Genomic DNA, 21,280 nt, shown 5'->3' with positions numbered 1-21,280 from the left:
AACAAGGCATTGGTTTTTAATGATGGTTGAACTGATGTCCAAACCTCGACCATGAAGGCCGAGTGCTTTGAATGATGAATCTGTTCAAATTTTAATATATTTAAATGACAAATTATATATTTTCCAGTGCCCTAAGTATATTTTCCAATCCCCTATGGCCACTGAGAGGCAGCCTTACATATAAATTCTGTTCTGAGCTTGTTAACACCCACAGTTGACTTTGAAATTGACTGAAATGTTCATGAAGGCCTATATAAGCTGTCTTTAATATCCAACTTTCCCTGAAGTATCAATATTGTACATTACAATTCTGAAACCTTTGTTGGTAGTAAAATTGTATCAGACATTATATGTTCTAGAAATTAGGTGCTTCATAAGTATCGTACAAATAATGTTAATAAATGTTAAGTAATGAAAATGAAGTGCTCCTAATTGCCGAGTCCAAGACTGACAGCCACTCTGATTGCAGTCATATGAAGGCTGACGTTTAAGATGATGTAATTCTAAGTAAGCTGTTTCTGTACCAAACTTCCATCTTTAGGAAAGATTTTTTTTTTATCAGTGTGTCAAACATATCTGTGAGAATAAAACCAGTGAAACAGAGCTTGTTACACTGGAATTCTGTAAGATGGGGAATCTACTGATCACAGTTCTGTTTTCACTGCATCGATATATATGACTGAAAGAGTTTCACAGCGTGATGCAGAGAACTCCTTCCTTGTATGCATGTTTTGACTTCCTCTTTCTGGACTTGAGGCGTGTGCATTTGTGACTGTTTGGTTGAAAGCTTCAAGTAGGAGAACTTTAGTGAATCACATTGTTTTTTCTTTTTGTGTAAATCATATGGACATAACCATCAAATGAGTGTGATCTTGACCTAAGCATAGAAAACGGACGACAAGGCGGTGGGAAGAAAAGTAACCCATTATAACTATGTTAAAGCAGTTTAACCTTTTGAAGCAGTTTGGAAGTGTGGGGAAGTAAGTACTTTCATGTGATAACTAATGATAATGTTTGCTCTTATATTGTGCTGTGATCATCTCTAGTTTACTGTTGTTTGTTTAAATTGTAGCTTTAAATTATTCTTATACTCTGAATTTAGCAATATGAAAGGCACCATGAAATGAATTTGACCAGAAAGATTTTGCATAAGCTAACACCAAACTATATGAAGGGAAGTTCACATATTGACTCAGAAAACACCTTCAGTGATTCATATTCCTTTTCTAGGTTGACTAAAAAGCAATGGTTATATTTTAGGCATTTCGGATTTGTAATTTTTCTTTGGAGAACTATTGTTGCCAATTTTAACCAGAGAAAAAAATGAGAAAAATGTCATTTTAAATGCATTTCTATGTTTTTTAATACTGTCAAATGCTCTAGAAAACTGGTTTGTTTTAGATGCTTTTTCGAGGGAGCTTCAGTTGGCCTTTGTACTAGATTGAAATACGGTGGGTGTTAATGCAGAGCTGCTGTTTGCTGTAGGCTGCACTGCATGTGCAGGGTGCAAATAAAATGGGGGCATTTTGCATCCCACTAACTGTTAGTACTGTTAATGAATACTTCAACATGTCTACTGATTTAAAGAAGAATAAACGGCCACCAACGTTGATGTCTGTGCATAGCTTAAAATCTCAATGCAAATATTAATAATAACCTGAACTTTATTTTATCTTTTAATCATATTTTAAATTTTCAAACTGTTTCAAATAAGCCGAAGTAATATACTTAACGAAACACTATAAAACATACAGTTAGGCTAGATATAGATCTAATTCATTTAGATATCTAAATGTTGAACATTTGTTGTATTTGTTGTATTTGTCAAAGTCAAAAAGACTTTGATTGGTAAAACGATCGGTAAAAGAAAGATCGGTAAACGAGAAAAAAAAAAGAATATTTCAGAGAAATAATTTATCAGATCCTAAAACTGGCCTCTTTTACACACCTGCATGTATCTGATTAAACTGTAAAATGTGCAAACAGTTGGTGAGAGCACCTGCGGAGATAGCAGCATTTCCACATTAACAGGGAGTGGTATCCTCTTTGAGTCTGTGGTTTCTCTTGTTGTTTCATCTTTTGTGTTTGTAAATGAAGTCAGATGTCAGTCAGATATGTCAATCTCACACTTCATGTCAGTTTGCATTTGTATTGAAAGCCTTCACACACAGCAGGCCTTCCAGATCAGAGGTTCAGATGCTGTTTCTATATAGTGTGATACTATTTTTAATAGCTGACTGACCCAAATGTATACTTGATTAAATATCCCTAATACAGGGAGAGAATTTGATCTCCCTGATACAGTGTAATCCATAGTGTAAGCCATGATTCTGCTCTATAACACTGCTTGTGGAAGGTAAAATAAGTAAAGGAAGTACATGTTGCAGCTAGCAGTAGCTGCCTCCTCCTTCCCCAATTACATTCTCATCAGCCTGCTTTGTAACCACACTCTAATTTTACTTTTTAGTATTTTGAAACCAGCATCAAAATGCACTCACATGTGTGCACCACATTTTCTCATTTCAGACAGAATTTTCACGTGTTGGACTTTTAATTACATTAATGTATTTATAATGATGTTTATCAAGGGATAAAATTATAATTTTTTTAATTAAGAAAAATCTCAATACTGTTTGTAATAGTTTAACTAGTATAAACAATATAAGCTATTTCTAGATCATAAGGAAACAAAAAAATAACACAAATTAATATTAATTTATGGCAGTCCTGAATCATGTATGTGTCTATTTCAAAATCATGGGCAAAATATTTTAAAATAGTTTGTATAGAGATAAAGTGAGTTGGTCTCCCTTTTTTTGTTATAATAGCCGTTATTCTTCTGGAAAAGATTTTCATTAGATTTTGCTGTAGGGTTTTGCTCTTTCAGCCACAAGACATTACGAGGTCAGGCACTGATGTTGGGTGAAGTGAGACCAATGGTGCTAATAGGGGTTGAGGTCAGAGCTTTGGCCACTTCCACACAGCTGTGAAATATATATACCAGAAATGTATTTTAAGATTTCTCTACAAACTGTCCCAAATTTCATTTGCATTCGCTATTGTGCTTGAAAAAAAATCTTCTTGGAGTATCATAGGGCCATAATGAAGTGCCTGACTTGCAGCAGCACTGCATCCCAGTTTCAGAATATATTCTAATAGCGTGGACAGTGAACTTATCTGTTCTTCCTCGAATGTGAAAAATCAAATTAAATATCATTAGTATACTATTGTCAACTATAAATAACAGTTTATTTATCTTGGAAAGATATAACTATTTTAAACGATAGCTAGCTTGCTCAGTTAGATTAGATAAAAAGCTTGTCAAAAAGTGTCACAGGGTGAAGATTGATATACGAGACTGATTATGAACTCAAGTTAAATAGCTGAGAGATTAACAAAGTAACAAGTCCATTTTCTTTTGTTCTATATATTGATATTTTAAAGTTGTGTTTAATATTTTGGATTTTGTTCTTAAAATATGTTGTGCTGATTTATTAAGAGAGTGTTTTTTGTTTTTTTTTTACACTATAATGGGCCTCATATGTGGCTCATATAAATGGCTATATTAAAAGAGTACAAGAAATGATAACTTGTGGCAAATGTGGTACGAAATTGGTATCCAAATTATTTAGTAGTTGTGTTTAATTAAACACTATTTAACGAAACAATGATTAATATTGAATCATTATTTAATGAATAACCAAGTAATCAAAGTGAAACTTATACAGAACCAGTATAGAGTTATAAGAATTGGGAATGTACACCTCGAATTCCGATTTTTAAAATGTGAACAAAATGAAAACTAAATGACTTTCAAATGACATAAGCCAATATTTTATCACAGATAACATAAAAAATGTTTAAACAGAGAAATTTTACACTTTTATCTACTAAATTAAGTCATTTCAAATTTGATGCTTGCTACAGGTCTCAAAAATGGGCAGCTACAGTATGGGCAGCTTGCATGTTTTTAAAGGCACTATGAGTGCTGAAATGTAACTAAAGGTTTTAGAGCAACACATGCTCCCCTCCAGATGATGTCTATTTCAGGGAAGGCGTTGTGTATTTCAGCAGGGCAATGCAAAACCACATACTGCAGCTATTACAACATGGCTTCGTCTTAGAAGACTCCGGGTGCTGAATCGGCTGCCTGGGGTCCAGATCTCTCACCTATAGACGCATCATTATATTTGGCGCATCATTAAACAAAAAATAGGTCAAAGACCACAAACTCTTCAGCAGTTGGAAACCTATATCGGGCAAGAATGGGACCAAATTCCAACACCAAAACTCCAGAAAGTCATAACCTCCATGTCCAGACATCTTTCAGAAAGAAGAGGAGATGCTACACCATGGTAAACCTGCCCCTGTCCCAACTATTTTGAGACCTGTAAAAGGCATCAAATTTGAAATGAGCTCATTTAGTCAATAAAAGTGTAAAATTTCTCTGTTTAAACGTGTTTTGTTATCTATGTTTTATTGTGAATAAAATATTGGGTCATGTGACTTGAATGTCTTTTAGTTTTCATTTTATTCAGCGAATTCGGGTTGTAGTAAGTTTAATAGCTCTTGAGATTTACTGGATTGCAAATTGCTTGTATTTATTAACATGCTGCAAATAGTAGTATCTTAAGGTTGAAATCATGTAAAAAAAATGTTAATCCATAAATGTTTATACAAGTGCTGTTGCCATTTTAGGGCACAAGATGCAACTGACCTACTTTCTGAGGATCTGGTTTTGGTGAGTCACTTTGACAGCTTCATGAGTTACTTTCTGTTGCTTTCTTTAGACTATTAGCTGTATGCTAGCACCACTAAAGATCCTTTCATATGGCCAGTGTGTGTAAGCCTAGTTGCTAAGTGTGCATGTGGCTGTGTGAAGGTGGAGCAGCGTGTGGAACCGACCAGGAAAGCGGCTCAGGTCATCCATAAGAAGCTGGTGGGTTGTTTGCAGAGTCAGCAGGGACTAGACTCAGAGAGACGAATGGTAATCCTCACCTGAATTCATCTAATGCCTTATATCAAAATTCCAGAAAGGCATTATTTCCATTTGTTAATCCTGCCTTTTAACACCCTGCCTCTTTTTCTATGCATTTTTCCCGTCTGTCATCTTTTAGAAAAAGCTACCACTTATGTTGCTTTCTGTCAGCATGGCTGAGAGCTTTAAAGATTTTGATGGTGAATCCTCTATTAGGTGAGAATTTATGGACACTATTTTTAAACATATACATGCTTTAGACCATAACACATTGCTATTTGAGTTTTTTGTGACAAGAATATCTTGCACTACAACCAACAGCTTTCTAATGTGAGCTCAACTGAGCTAAGCAGAGGGAACAAGCTGAAAGATTTAGAAATATGTGGTCAAGAAAATTGACTGGTTGATAAGACAAAAAAGGATAACTTCTGTTTTCTTAGCCACAACCGGTTGTGTCTTTTTACAGGAGAGTTCTTGAAATGTGCTGCTTCATGCAAAACATTCTGGCACAGACATTAGCAGAATTTGAGGTGAAGCTGGAAAAGGATGTGTTGGAGCCTTTAAATAAACTCAGTGAGGTAACTGCTTTTCTACCATATTTTACTCGTATTTAATCCTAGGCCTTCAGTAGAACTAAGAACACACAACTTTATATTTAATTAGGAAGACCTTCCAGAGATTTTGAAGAACAAGAAGCAGTTTGCAAAACTGACAACAGATTGGAACAATGCTCGAATCAGGTAGATGCTAGTGTTGTGTTGTTTTAATAGAGTAACTTATTAGACTTTTACCTTGATATTTCTTTTCTTCTCAGAGCTCAAGGGAGTACAGGTCCCCAGGCTAAGCAGGATGGGCTGAGGGAGGAAGTGGAGGAAGCCTGGAGAAAACTGGAGTCAATCAAGGTTTGACTTGAATTTGTCAGGATTCAAAAAGCAAAAAGTCTTATTGGCACATGTAGACTGTACTGTACTGTGCTGTTCTTTTATAGGATCAGTATTCAGCCGATCTTTACCATTTTGGTAGTAAAGAAGATGAATATGCCAATTACTTCTTACGAGTGAGTACTAAATCTTTCCAATTAGGGCTGTTATGAGAAATTCACTTTTGATGGAGTTAGATATCTTACGTTGATCTTTCTTTAGCTCTTAGAGCTCCAAGCTGAATACCACAAACACTCCTATACATTTTTGGAAAAAAATATCACTGAACTCAAAGAAAATCACAACCAAACAGGTGAGTAGCAATTTTAAATACAATTTTAAAATAGATTTTCTCTGTGGTTCTTGATAGGCTGTTGTTCTATTGGCTGTCCCCTGTTCGGGGTCTCCACAGCGGATCACATGGTCCCCATATTTGATTTGGCACAGGTTTTTTTATGCCAGATACCCTTCCTGGTGCAACCCTCCCACTTTATCCAGGCTTGGGTCTGGCACTGAGAGTTAGCTCTTCAGTGGCTGGGTTAACTCCCTGCTAGGGAATCAAACCCAAACTGCAGCAATGAGAGCATGAGATCCAGCTGATGGACCACCAGGAGGCTACAAATACAACATATGTCCTTGAAAATCACCCTTTGTATTTCTTGGTTAGAATTATCACAAATTTTGTTTTTCTGCAAATTTGTGCTTGAGGTGGTTGAATTATCTATCTTTGGTCTAGCTTCCAATATTTACTAAAAGGTACACATGCCATTGTAGATTTATACACAGAAGCATTAATGGTTCACCCAGAGGGACAAACAAAAACAAATAAAACTTTCAGCTAAAATGTTCTCAACAACATAAAAGAATTCATGATTCACTTCTAAGAATGCGTTGTCCCCTTCAGCAGACCTTGTGTGTGTTTATTTGTCAAACAGAACCCCAGCCGGGTGTCTCAGCAAGGAAAGTGTATGGCGAGTCACTGCTCTCCCACCTTAAGGACTGTGGCCAAGAGATTGCTGCACCCATTCAGGAGTGTGTTACCATGCTTCTAAAGACAGGACTCAGAGAAGAGGTGAGCCAAGACCTGCAAACACAAATGCCAAAGCTATGCATAATGAACATTATAAAAGCAAAGGCCAATAAAGGATTATGCAAATTCATCTGGACTTTGCTTCCTTTCAATTTTAGCCACAGTGAAGTGTTTCCCTAAGCATGACTGACCACATGACTTTCATGCTTGCACTCACCCACACATGCTTCCCCTATTTCCAAATGATCTGTTCTGAACACTGCTTGGCTTCTCTTAGGGATTGTTCAGGTTAACAGCGGCTGCCTCTGTTGTAAAGAAGCTGAAGAGCTGTCTGAACTCAGGGACAGTAGACCATGCTGAGTTCAGTTCTGACCCTCATGCTGTAGCAGGTAAGTAGAAAACTGGTGGCAATATTTTAAACACACAAAAACATTTCTATTAAATATTTCTAGAGTTCATAGATATTTGTAGAATATGATGGGTGGATATGGCTTAAGGAGGTTGGAAGTCTATAACAACTGTTTTTGTCGCATTTTCTCACAGGTGCCCTGAAATCTTACTTGAGAGAGCTGCCAGAACCTCTCATGACAGTTGAACTGTATAAAGAATGGTTTGAGGCAGCAGGGTAAAACATTGGAAATCATTTGAATCAAAATATTAACAGCACACATTTAATGCCAACATGTAAAATAAGATGCAATAATAACGAGGTGTCTCCGACTCTGTCTTTTAAGAGCAAAAGAAGTAGATGACAAATTGGAGCAGTTACGAGCTGTATTGAAAAAACTTCCACCAGAAAACTACAATAATCTACGGTACATTTTGGTCAACTCTTTATTTGTTGACTGGCATGAAATGTTTAAAACTCAAAACTCACAAGTTCTCTCTACCTCAGATACCTCATCCAGTTTCTAGCATGTTTGTCAGAGCACCAGGCAGTTAATAGGATGACTCCTAGCAATATTGCCATAGTGCTTGGACCTAACCTACTGTGGCCCCTTGTTGAAGGGTTAGTATAACACAGAGATATGAACACACTTTGAAATTGATGTCATCATTTCTTTCTTTTATTAGCTCTGTATTTATTTCTAATGCTTAAATAATTGACTTATCTACTGATTATTTTCGGGAACTATTTTGCAGAGAGACATCTCTGTTAGATATGGCTTCCGCCTCATCGGTCCAGGTCGTAACAGTGATAGAACCACTCATACAGTACTGCAAAAGCCTGTTCCCTGAAGGTACTGCAGACCCGTGTGGTTGGAAAAAAATTACCCATGTAAGTTTTCTGCATCAGTGTCTCTTGTCACCTTACAACCTATATACTGTTTTCCAGATGTTGATTTTGAGATTCCAGAACTCCCAGCACTGTCTCCATCTTTACCTCAGAAGTCCCCAGTAGACACTGTCTTTCCTCCAACTCTAACTGCCTCTGTCTCAAAAAAAGACAGGTAAAGTCTAAATATTGTTCTTCTTCAGTAATATTAATAAAAGCAATAAGTCATCTTTCAGGTAGCCAGGGTTTCTCTTCCTTCATGTATAAATCTTTCATCTGCATTTATATATTTACAGCATTTGTGTTAGCTGCAATGCATGCTTAAAGTTTTCCTTTTCTATACCAACCAGTCTGTCTTCATCCGAAAACAATGGTGCAGCAGTAAATATTAATACTGGTCCAGTGAATCATGCAATAATATGGGAGAATAACAATCCTGCTTCAGCCAGTCAGCCGTCTGCACATTCTTCTAGTTCAAATGCAGTTCTTGTTGAGAATCAGAATAAGCCTTTTCCTCAACCACAACCTCGGACACAGCTTCAAGCAAAGCCTCAATCTCAGACTCAGAATATAACTCAGCTGAAAGCAAACAACTCTCCAGAGGACAGCTCAGAACAGCCTCAGCATTCCCCTGAAGCCACACTGAAGATCACCACTCCCTTTAAACGTATGATGTTTTACATGAACATAAACCATCTGAATTAAGACTTGATAGCATGTACATTTTTCAAAATACTCATCCTATATCAATCTGTTGCTTTATGTCTTACAGCAAGAAGGTCGTTTGTTCAGCACAGATCATTAAATAAAGACTCTGTTGTAAGTTATGGCAAACCCAAAACCCCAGTAGCTCCCATTAGCGAGGTCGGAGTTTTGCCAAGAAGTTTTCCACCGGCCATGCCCGCAATCTCTGAGGCACAGACGCAGCCTGCAGCCAAACCACAAGCTCCTCCTGCTCCTTCAGCTCCTTCTGTTCCTTCAGCTCCTCCACCAGAAGGAGGTCCTCAGAAAAAAGCTGTGAGCAAGAGACCCAAAGTGCCTCCTCCACTTCCACCTCCGTCCTTGCCCAAGCAGCTCTCATCCTCAGCCCAGTGAGCCCAAACTACATTTACTTTCACACTGATTTACGATCATATATCTTTTGAATGACAAGTTTATCATGTGTTGTACATATCCTGCTTTTTTAAAAAGTTTTCACTTATTATTTGTAATGTCAAACTGCTGTAGTTTTGTGAAACCTTACTCTACAGATTGGCATTCCCCATTAGGTTCCGGTAGGGGCAAATATAACACAGAGAAATCTCACTTCCTTTGGTTTCTGCTTCATGTACTGCTTTGTGTTTACAGCAGTGACATAGACAGTTACAATGTCCTCAGCAAGCTGGGACGTTTATCTGTTTTGCAGTATCAAGAAAATTATAATCACACATGTAAATAGTGTACTAAATTTTGTGTTGTTTTCTCCTTGTTTTTTATTAGATATATTATTCAAATTGTTTATAATGGTACATTAGTAATGTGAAGATTTCCTGTGCTAAGGAACACATTCGTATATATACAGTATAGGTCACATGATTGAGAAGTCAACTCCTCTGTCAAAATCTAAAAAAAAAATTCATACATTATTGTCATATTAGCTGTTATAATCTACAGCTTTAGTGTCACACAAAACATTGTATAAAGATGTTTTTATCAAAAAACTTTCCAAGAGTGTTGTTTTTTAATTCAAAGGTTATTTGTGGATGCAATATATATATATATATATATATATATATATATATATATATATATATATATATATATATATATATATATATATATTGCTTACTTAATAAACTAAATAATGAACTGAGAGATTGCAGTACTATTAATACACATAATAATATGACAGCTGTTTTCCACATAAAATATGTCTGTAATAAGGTTTATGTATAATATGGACAATTAGAGCCACAGACTGTACATGCATAGTAAATCTCTGAAACATTATGCATAGTAAATCTCTGAAACATACAAATAAGAATGCTGGTGTAAATATCATATATGCTGTACCAGTCAAAACTAGTTTATTTTGTTGACCATATAGCTTAACCTTTCTTACTGTAGCCCATGCACTGGCAAAGAGAAGTGTTATTCACATACAATCTCTGTGGCGGAAAGCTGACTTGCCTAGATTCATGCTGTTTAGACTCTGCTCCTGGTTTAATGTTCATATTACTCATATTCAAACAGAATAGGAAAATAATAGCAATGAGGTCAATTTGTTCATTGATTGTCACAATCAAACACACAGTACATATTTCATATCCACATCTAAGATAAACGCATATTCCAGCATTCATCACATACTTCAACATCCTTCCACAGCCACAACTTTTAAGATCCCAGACTCTTCATTTGCATTGTTTTCAACTTCAAGTCCTCTGCTTCTCTTATTTCAACAGAGTACAGTCATCAAACAAGAGTGAAGCTTGGTTAATAGTTTTTTTTTTGTTCAAAACTACTGGTACATTTGGCACAATAGAAATGTAAAGCTCAAGGTCATTCATCCTTCATGCTAGACCTTGATCTCTTCCTCCTCATCAGGGTAAGTATATGGTTGTCTCCTCTGGGTGATGATCATTTCAGTTTTCCTGTTTGATCCACTGCCGTAATGCCGAGCCAGCACATCTGCAGCCTCCTGGAACCTTTTCGCCTCCATGCCGTGCTCCTTGGCAGTGTGGGAGCGCACAAGATCACCTACCATGAATGGTTTCCTGGATTTTCCATTCATCACATCCCCACACCCCCATTCATCTCCATAAAGGCAACTCCGGCCCTCTGAATCCTCTCTCAGAAGTGAATCCACCAATGAGGTTCTAGTGTCCGAGTTCATTTTAGTGTCACCATTAGCCCAGAGCTCAGGATTGTCCTCCACTTCAGAGAAGTGATTGGCTTCCACGTGGACGCTAGGCCTGTCAATCAAGGCAAAGACTTCTGACATGAGCGAGGGGCCGAGGTCGACGGTGAAGGAAGTCATGGAATCGGAGGGGCAGAGTGAGTCGGGGACAGTGAGGGTGAGCGGCAGATCTGTGAGAGAGCCACGGTGTATCTCAGCAGAGCAGGATGAAGGAGCTGCAGTCTGCACAGGCCTCTCTGAACGTGACAGCCTGGGCAGTGTGACAAAACCCGACTCTACACCTATAAACAGGTGAAAAAAAGCAGAGAAGTGGCAATTGGAATGAACGATCATGTGCTTCTACTTGACTGGAAGTAAAAGAGAAACTTCTTTCTATATAAATTTTATTTCTCTTTTTCCCAGAAGATGGCACTGACGAGTAAAGGGATTCAAAGCATTTCCTGCCTCTCAATATTTTATGCTGTGAGAGTACTGATCACCTCTGAAACACAAGATATCTAAAGAAATGCAAAATCTACAGAATAAACATCTGATTTGTTAAACATAGCTAGCTCTTTACTTTCATTGAATTTGTACTAAGGAAAAAGATCATCAGGTATGTATAATATAACCTAAAACAAGTTTCAAAAGTACTCCAGCACAAAGATCATCATCAAATAGTAGAGCAAACACCACACTGAAAATGCTTTATAACAGTTAAGAGGACTTAAGTTCAAAATGCATTTCAGTTGTTAATATTTAATATAGTAATGTTATGACTTTGGCACATAAACATAAAGATTCATGTGAACTGAAGTATATCATTTAAACATTTGACTACAAACCAGGCTTAACTAAGATTTGAGATTGGGAATGCGATATTGATTGCTTAGGACAGAATACAATTGATCAGAAAAACAGCTCAGTACACGACACTATTCAAAACACAGCTGCATGTGTTGTGTGTGTGTCATTATGTATGTCAGTCCTTATACCTGTGTAGTAAATTCGCTCCTTCACATGGTTTTAAATTGTCATCCCTTCACTTCTGGTATTTCTGGTATTTCAGTATGCAGAATCCCCATGAGATTAATGTCTCTTTATAGTGAAAGAGTGATAATAACACAGTAACTGAACAGTATCCTTTTGGGATATCAGAGAGCAATTGCTCTGGATTCATTCAAAAAGCTTCATTTCACATTTCACAGAGAGAGTAATTCTACATACGACCCTGAATATGCATATAGAACTTTGCTGTGTGGGTGTCTGAGCTGTCTGAGTCTAATGATGGACAGTTAGGTCAGATGGGGATTAATAGTTGAGGTGTGTATGAGTATCAGGGACATTGGAATTCAGACACCAAGTGTCTGGACCTTTGCTATGCTGTAACAAGTTTGTAGATGGCATTCAGTGCTATTATTGCAAGGTGAAACATTGAAAGGGCAAAAATCTGCCCTTGATAGCAAAGTTTTAGTAGCGTTTCTCAACATGATCTTAATGTTCACTCTCTACCAGTTTACAATGCTTTTGTTAAACTGGGCACTGATCATTCAAAATGAAAAAGAATTAAGAAGAATTACACCAATTATGAGCAAATAATCAAACAATGAACATTTTAAAATAGTAAATCAATTTCATTAGCACTACTGTTATTTTGAACAGGTGAAGGTCAAATATGTTCTACCAAAAGAGCTTGGCTTAGTTTCACAAAAACATTGCAGCACATAAGTCATGGTAACTTTATGAGGCATTTGGGAAACAGGGCACTGTGGTATTATATTGCTCTTACCATATGAAAAGGTGCTTTCTTCAGATGTCTTGGGTGTGCTGGGAAACAGCACCTTCACAGGGCAGCCATTGGGTGAGTCCACATCCAAGCGAGGGAGGGAGATTGCGTTTTTTATGATTGGGGAGATGGGTGGAGGTGGAGGAGAAAGGTCTCTGGAACTCCCCTGTGGCCGTTCTGGAGTCTTGCGGACATGCCGAAGGGTGCGAGAGAAGAAGCCCTCGCTCTTCTCTGAAGCGGTGATGGAGTCTCCATCACCGTTGTTCCCTGCACCACCATGGTTGCTGAGGAAGGAGGTGTCCCCGAATACATCTCCCCCACGGCCCACATGCATGGTGTGGCGGAAGTCTCCCAACGGTGGACTGATCATGTCTGGAGTCAAATCACCCTTAAAGCGTCGCCTCCCTGAGGAGTGAGAAACCAGTCCCTTCAGCCCAGAGAGTTTGCCCAAGTTCATGACTGCTAAGTTTTCTGAGCTTACAATAAAACCACAGGAAAGTACCACAAAATCTCCAAGTATTAGTATTCCAACTAAAACTCTTGGTGTTCCAGTTTTTTTGTGTGTCTTATGCAGTAGAGGGAATCTGGCCTAGCTAGACAGGAAATTATCCACACATTCATGCAAAATTATGCATGGCTCAGGGCTTCTCTAAAAAAGAAATCTAAAAAAGGTGCAGTTTGAGTGAGTCAGAGAGGTTTTTCCATAAGTACGTACACAAAGATTTGCCACTGGTTGCTGTCCATATCCAAAATGATCCCACTGAGATAGATGTGAGATGAAAATACTCATGTCCCCAAATCCTGGAAACCTCAGAGGGGTATGTGGTCAGAAAAACTGAGCTGCACAGTTGTTTTGTGTTTTTGGCTCAGAAATAAATCCAATTCTGACTGCAGAGATCTTTGTGGTTTAGGATGAGATCCATATATTCCATCTCCAGTGGGTTTGAGAGAGTCCACTGCTGTATGTTGAGGAAGATCAAATGTTAAGAAAATATCTGCAAACTTTGTTTTTGCAAAAAAAGAAAGTGACGTGGTGCCTGTGGTATGAGTGGGTAGCACTTGGCTACATAAATAATTGCAGGTTTCTGCTGATTTTATGCTTTGAAAACTAAGTTAGGTCCTATGCCAAATCCTCCAGGCTAAAGTCCACTTCCCTTCCTTTAAAAAAGTAACTTCTCGTTCAAAGACCTTAAGTCAAACTGAGAACTATTTTGGTTTTGCAACTAACACTGCTTAGTATTTTGGCCATTCATTTGCAATATGTCTTGCAAAATGTCTTTCTCAATCTCAGACAAAATGTCCACAAAGTACATATCTTATTTGTGAATATTTAATATCAAAACCAAAAACATCCTATGAGTTACATAAAAAAACACCTTACTCTCAAAATACTTTTAAAATATTATTATAAAATCAGTATACACTGCCTTGCCTTAATGTTCTTTTGTTGTTAGATGGAATTTGTAATGGTCATTGCTTTTTAAATATTTTGACAAAGTAGCACACATTTACAAGCCTGTCTATTTTATGAGCTTTTTCCACTGAGACTGGCCTCCCACACATGTTAGTTTGACTCGATTAATGAGTTATTACAGCAATCCAACAGCATTACGTCAACTCTCAACCAGGCCTTAGTTTATTCTTGCCCATGCACCGATTGTTGGTGTTTTATTTTAACAGACTACCCTTTTAAGTGCAGTGAATTTTTCTTTTCCTGCACAGCAGTAGGTCTCATGCCCGCATACGAAAAACTATTTAGCCTGAAGTACTTCAACAATCCTTCTGTTTGCTGTGTACTAAGTATAATTCAAGTCTGGATTAACAAAGAATCCATGCTGGTGTCCCTACAAAACCTCCTTGCTCATTCTCCCTTGGGTATGATTCCTAACAAAGCAGTAAAAGACTTAAGAAGTCAAATCATAATATCCCTATGAAATGATTATAATTTTAAATGTTGGTTCAAGATAAAACAAAGAAATAAATTTCATGCCTAATTTGTCAGACTTTATACTCCCTTAATCCTGGTATATTCAGTACCTCTGCACTGTCAGTGTGTGTTCTTGAGAGTGTGCCCTGGAGAGTAAGCCAGCACAACACCCTCTGTCCAGACCACTCCAGACAGACTTGTTGCTTTATCCCTCTCTGTGCTGTGACCGGAGGCTTTACTTCATCATGTTCCTTTGTCTTCTTGATACTCTGCTCCTAAATTTTAAATTCACAGACTCACAGGCCTACTCTTCAGAAAGGTCAGACCAAAAGTATTTTAAATGCAAGAACGTAAAAGCAATAATCTGTAAAACAGTCAGGGGGAAATCAGTTGAATGTTGGGCATCTCCTCCCTTCAAAGCCTTCTGTCTCCCTCAATCCATTTGGCTTTCTGGCAGTGTGGAGGGGTCCCGTCCTTGAAAATTACTGTCCTGCAATAAAAGGGAAGTGGGAAGAAGATTTTTGTAAAATAACATTATTTTCACCTAAGCAAAATAATTTATTGTTTATTAATACGGTTTAGAGTGATGTGTATGAAAGATATATATAGTGCGGGATGAAAGAGTGTTAGGGCTGTTATTTTTCTTCATGTACTTTCAGAGTGAAAAAAGTAAGAAATGGACACTGAGCCTGTCTTAAAGGCAATTGATGCTATATAAAATAAGTTTCAGTCATGTCCCTTAAGCCATATGAAGTGATTGGAATCTATATAATATGCAGAAAGTAAACCTCATGATGTATTGCATTCAAAAACTGAGACCGTACGAGAACAGTTCTGCTCTAGGAACCAGACAGAGAGTTGATACATTAGGGCGATGTAAATTTCTGAAACCAAAGAATAATGGGACCCGTGCGTGTGTGTGTGTGTGTGTGTGTGTGTGTGTGTGTGTGTGTGTGTGTGTGTGTGTGTGTGTGTGTGTGTGTGTGTGTGTGTGTGTGTGTGTGTGTGTGTGTGTGTGTGAACACATTCCTAAGAGGAACATCACTAGACTGAAGAGTGTCTACATCCAAGATTGGAAACATATTTTGGTTCGTCTGCTTGTTCTCTCTACAAACCCCCACCAGGCTGCCGATATAGGGATAGGAGACTGATGCAAATCAAACCTCTATCCTGATAAACAGATTCCTATTTACTGTAATTAAAGAGATTACTACTATTTTAGATCGAGCAACATTTTCCAGACAATCACCCCAACAACATGACTTCCTTTTGGCCCCTTTCTTCCTAAACTCTGCAAACTACATACACACACAGTCTCATGGAGTCCATGTTACTCTGTAACGGAGTTGACCAGGTGGACAAACATGCAAGATAATGACTCATTTATCTTCTGCCAATGACCTATGTCTCCTGCATTCTTATACTGAAGCATGCTTTAATAATGACGGTATAAATCAAGTTTGCATAACACTATATTAAAATTTTTATTGTCAGGGACTGTGCTTTTCTTCTAATCTGAGCACTCTGATAAAAAGGCCCGCAAATTTTCAAATATTCTGCCACAATTCTTCAGAAAAATAAATATGAAAAATGGGCTATCTGTAAAGATATTACATATGATATGCATCTATAAAATGTATACACTATCGCTGGAATTTAATAGTATAGGCTTCGGGACTATAAAATGTATCAATCTCAATCACATTGAAATATAATTTATTATTCAATTATTTAATTATTATACATAATTAAATAGTAATTCATTCTATCATTATATTTTTTATGTAACTAAACTATTTTTGGAACCTGCTACAAGTCCGCAGTATACATCATTTAGACCTGTTTTATATCCACATTTATTAAATGGATATCTGGGGATTTTCACAGTACATTAGTAAGAGGTAAGAGATTTTTTTTACACATTGAGGCATTCTGAAATATTGCAAAAGTACTGCATTTGAACAACAATGATTAACCAACAATATATTGTGCAACCCTAAAATTGTGACCAGGCTTGACTAATTCTCATACTAACTCCACTGCAGAATGACAATAGCCTGTATGAGGACACATGACGGAACTGGACAGAGAAGAGCTCACAAAGCATGTTGCAGAGTTAACATTATCGAGTAGCAGTGCTGTGGCACATGAATGCAAACTAGACATCTTTTATTTACAGGATTATAAAAAATACTCACTTCATTTCAACCATGTCATAAATTGTGAAAATGAATACTGCCTAATGTAGTTAATAAACTAGGTTTCTTAATCATTTATGCCAACTTACCCGATGAAGGCTAGCTCATCAGACTCTTGTTTGTAAATGAGATTTTATTCCATGTTTCTGAGATATTCCACTATGGAGTTTACAAGCTCTACCTCTGTAACTCTTCCACACTGAGGCAGCCTCTGCTCTGGTGAACATGGGCGGCACACACCACTAGCAATCCCAGTTCACACACACACACACACACACACACACACACACACACACACACACACACACACACACACACACACACACACACACACACACACACACACACTCTTGCAGGCAGCAGTCTGCTTGATTTAGAGGGTGTATTTGGACACAGCACAAAAGGGGCGTGTTTTTTCTGGGCCTGAGGAAAATCCCTTATTTTAGCAACACAGTGAAGTGACTTTGTATCAGTAGAGGAAGAGCACGTGACATGTTCAGAGGACCCTAGAAGAGTTGATTAAACACTGAGTATTATAAGAAAATAAGGGTTAAAGTGTATTTGCCATATAGAAACCAAACTACAAATCATTTTTCACTGCTTTCACACAAAATGCAATGATCACTTCTAAAATCCAGGAATTATTTTGTTAATCCATTCGCCACCACCTGCAAACCACTTTATATTATTAACACAGCTTTGTACACACAAACAGAATGATGATAAAGTTTGTGAAGTTCATCAGTTCAATAAAGTGAAATAATCATTCCTAACACAGCTGAATACAGTTTCAGCTGAATGCCTTGCCAGGTGTCTTGTTTATAGTCTTGTGACTTGTTTGTAGAATTTTTTGTTTGGAAACACAGACCAAGAAAAACATGGTGGGGAAAAGAAGAGTGGCAGAAAGAGGGATAATGATATATTTCTATAAATATAGAGAAAAAAAACAAAGGATGTTGAAGCAAATTGCAGCATTTCTGATGGTTTGTGGTACACAGAGTTTAGTACAGTCAATAAAGTAAAAAAGGTAATATTTTATAATTAAGAAGAACACAAAAACATTTCTGTAATGCTTCAAGTTGTTTTAGTGTTTTGAACTTATTTTTCACAACCAATTAGGATATTTGTAACAAGATACAATATCTGATATATTTTCTTTGATATCAAAATCATCATTTTATTTATTTATTTGTTTGTTTGTTTGTTTGTTTGTTTGTTTGTTTATGTTAGCCTCACAGTTTTTATTTCATGTTTAATAATTCTAGCATTTTAAAAGAGTTTCTACTTGGATCTATTTCCAATAGGAAATATTGTTTATAGAGAGCCATTAATAATTTCTAACAGCGATAAATTAAGAATCTGTTACGATGATAATGAAAGATTACAGAGGCACATGTTTGAGGGCCTTTGCTAATATACAGAACCACTGTCTATACTCATTCTCATAACAAATTATGGGTTATCAGTAATTGTCTATATGGAGTAAATCCAACCATATCAAATAATGATTCAAACTTACTTACAGGAAACTCAGGTTTCAGTCTTTTAGTCTAAAAGACCGGAAAGTCTAAAAGTGTCCGACTCGTGGACACAAGCTTACAAGTTTACATACGGTTTATTTCCTTATCATAAATAATGCATTTATTTAGTTGATTTATGCACAATTTTTGTCCAATGAGATCTCTATAATCAGTTGTTTTCGATTCTGTAAGCCCTATTGAATTTATATAACTTCTAGTACACTATACAATAGTGGACCACAATAAAATTGTTTCAAAATGTGTTTCTTCTTTGACTAACCCATTTTTCTCGAATGTGTTCATACTCTCCTCATTTCTGTCCACTGAAGCAACTTATAGTAGAATTTCTCAGAGTAAAAATGCTTCCCTTCAAGCATGCCAGCTATTTGCTAAGAAAAAACGTGTAGTTTTTGGAAAAGGTTCAGATGTTGGTCCCCAAAGGGAGGCCAGATTACATTTTAGCCTTTGTGCTCCACACATTTGACTGTTCCACAATCCGTCTTACCCTGTCTTCTTTCTTCATTCCCTTCCTTTTTCACAAGCTCAAAGGATCCTTCCATGTGTCTTTCTTGGTCTTCAGAGGTGTTAATTGCACCTACAAATTGTCTTTAATTCTTCTAACTAAATGGGTTTGTACATTTGTTGAGTAATCAGAGGACACATCAAGGAATTATTCTTAACCACTGGTCATTTCACACATTTATTCTGAGAGTTTCTCTCTCAGCTCTTTTTTTCAGTCCCCTCACACAGAAACCACTGGTATTCAGGCCCCTCAGCTGTGATTCCTGTGCCATGAGGAGAGCCAAAAGGGAACCAATCCAGTGTTGAACTTTTAGCTTATCATGGAAATGTTTATTAAGCTCAAGGTTGATGGATGTCCCGAGGCTGACTCTGTGCAGCATTAATCTGTAATGAGCACTGGGACAACAAACAGTGCATACTGAAGTTTATAATGCCACAGTTCACTTGAGGAACAGTCAAGCAGTTATAGTACCATTTATGCATGCTTTCAAATGTTTTTACATATTGTGAAGTTTGATTAAACAATGAATTTTTTAAAAAGATCTGTACTGTATAAGGTTCCTGCATTTTCTTCTGAGTGTTGGTTAAGTGCTTACGTTTTAAAGAGATAGGACTTGAAGTATTTAATGCTTTTACTGCTTTAAGCTAAGTTTGTTTGTCTGCTTTGTTCTTTGTTTGCTTTTTCTTTAACCATTGATGCATTGCTGTTCCTTCTCTTGCACTGTTTTGCTTCTTGATCAGTAACTGGTGTGATAAGGAAGCTGCTTCTGATGCCTGGTGAACATACACCCAAGCGAGATTGTGTCTCTGTGCTCTCACTGTGTTTAGACTATACCAGCATCCCTTTGTAGAGATATGGATCATGGTGTCATTTCCTGAGTATGATGAGAGAACCATTTCTGTAACATTTGAAAAAACAGCTGGCCAAATCAATGAACACTGAAGACAGTGCTTTAGTGGAAACAGTGAGTCTATGTTCTCACTTGTTGAGTGGGTTTCCTTGCCTCTTGGCCCTGTACTGGTCCACGAGCTTACTACTGTGCATCAGGCTCAAAGCTGGCCTGAAAATGGTAGACAGTGCTCTTTTAGAATTAGGTAGTGCTCTTTGTAAATATCCCATTCAGGCATTAAGCATGATTAGTATGCATGTCTATTAAACACTAAACAGAAAACGATATAAGGTAAAGTCATAAAGTGGGAACAGTGGGAAGAATCTTGGGTGAAGTGGCTAAGAGACATGCTTTCTAAAAAAGAAAGTAAACTGTTCATACAAATTTTAAAGCACATTTATTTAGCAACTTTATATTATCAATCGGTTAAAAACATATTTGATGGCATAAGTCAATATTTTATATAATCTTAGTCGGCATGTCATGTTTTAAAGCTATTTTTATGATGCTGTAATCCCCTGTGCATTAGTAATATTACCTCTGCAGAAACAGAGTACCATATGGATACAAATACATTTTTAAGTATACATTTTACAGCTTTGAACCAAATTCAGACTGATTTTATATCCTGTGTTTTAAGATCAACATATGTGCAGGACCTTTCATTGTTTGATGGCTATAAAATGAAAGATGGTCATTGCTGTGAATTATTGGCTTGCTGAAAATCTTAGCAGACTTGTGTATATAAAGGCTGTTTCCTGATCCACATTTCCTTTTTAATGCATAGTACAGTATGTGTATGTCAAAGTATGTGTACATAGGTGTGTAGTTTATATGCATCCTGGACCTCTAGAAATTCTTGAGAGTTTCATGAGAATGTTGGTAGCAATGCTTGTGGTTATTGATTTCAACAAACTATAATTAGCAACCACCATCTGACTTTAAGAGACACAGCTAACATAAACCTTTGTTCCATATTCCCTTGCAAGAAAGTTCCCCCAAAAGCAAATATTTATTTAATTGTTATGCCAGGCCTCCTATTCGAGTTCCATTAGAAACTGGAAAGCAGTGTACATTTGGGTTATAAAAGCCAGATGTTGCCATCTGAGAAGGAAAGTGGTAAATGGGGAGGGTGAGACTGTTGCATTTGTTAGCACTGAATGTTCTTTATTTAAACCAAAAATTTAGAGCAGACTTATTATCTTGCAACCACTTTGTGATTAGTTAACTCAATAAAGTCTTATGTGTTTGAGAAGCAAATCCTCAGTCTATGTGTCTCCATTTCCACCTGCTCCCTCCCTGACTTCCTGAAGAGTGTGTCGCTAATTAACATCCTGTTGGGAGTGGACCCTTTA

At 37.1% G+C, this 21,280-nt stretch overlaps 2 protein-coding genes across 3 annotated transcripts; one reads left to right on the top strand and one right to left on the bottom strand.

Moving 5' to 3' along the window:
- Window positions 1-736: 736 nt before the first annotated feature.
- On the top strand, window positions 737-9,313 carry sh3bp1 (SH3-domain binding protein 1). The gene is made up of 18 exons (XM_027137567.2): window positions 737-980; window positions 4,699-4,741; window positions 4,883-4,987; window positions 5,118-5,194; window positions 5,445-5,556; window positions 5,642-5,718; window positions 5,793-5,880; window positions 5,967-6,035; window positions 6,121-6,211; window positions 6,834-6,970; window positions 7,206-7,317; window positions 7,472-7,553; window positions 7,663-7,743; window positions 7,824-7,937; window positions 8,072-8,169; window positions 8,265-8,379; window positions 8,555-8,871; window positions 8,977-9,313. Exons 1-18 carry the CDS (start codon window positions 934-936, stop codon window positions 9,297-9,299), a joined length of 2,088 nt encoding a protein of 695 aa, XP_026993368.1. The 5' UTR covers window positions 737-933; the 3' UTR covers window positions 9,300-9,313.
- Window positions 9,314-9,639: 326 nt separating this feature from the next.
- Window positions 9,640-17,269, bottom strand: cdc42ep1a (CDC42 effector protein (Rho GTPase binding) 1a). Of its 2 annotated transcripts, XM_027137568.2 has the most exons (4): window positions 17,083-17,269; window positions 14,906-15,285; window positions 12,872-13,827; window positions 9,640-11,384 (listed from the first exon to the last, which is right to left on the bottom strand). In XM_027137568.2, the coding sequence occupies exons 3-4, from the start codon at window positions 13,323-13,325 to the stop codon at window positions 10,762-10,764; spliced, it is 1,077 nt and encodes a 358-aa protein (XP_026993369.1). In that variant the 5' UTR covers window positions 13,326-13,827; window positions 14,906-15,285; window positions 17,083-17,269; the 3' UTR covers window positions 9,640-10,761. The 2 variants fall into 2 exon arrangements, with proteins under 2 accessions (XP_026993369.1, XP_026993370.1); XM_027137569.2 differs by having other exon boundaries at window positions 12,872-15,285.
- Window positions 17,270-21,280: the final 4,011 nt, after the last annotated feature.

Source organism: Tachysurus fulvidraco, chromosome 8 (genome assembly GCF_022655615.1).
Source record: "Tachysurus fulvidraco isolate hzauxx_2018 chromosome 8, HZAU_PFXX_2.0, whole genome shotgun sequence".
Taxonomy (NCBI): domain Eukaryota; kingdom Metazoa; phylum Chordata; class Actinopteri; order Siluriformes; family Bagridae; genus Tachysurus; species Tachysurus fulvidraco.
Note: the sequence above shows the minus strand (reverse complement) of the source record. Positions and strands in the feature narration are given on the sequence as shown.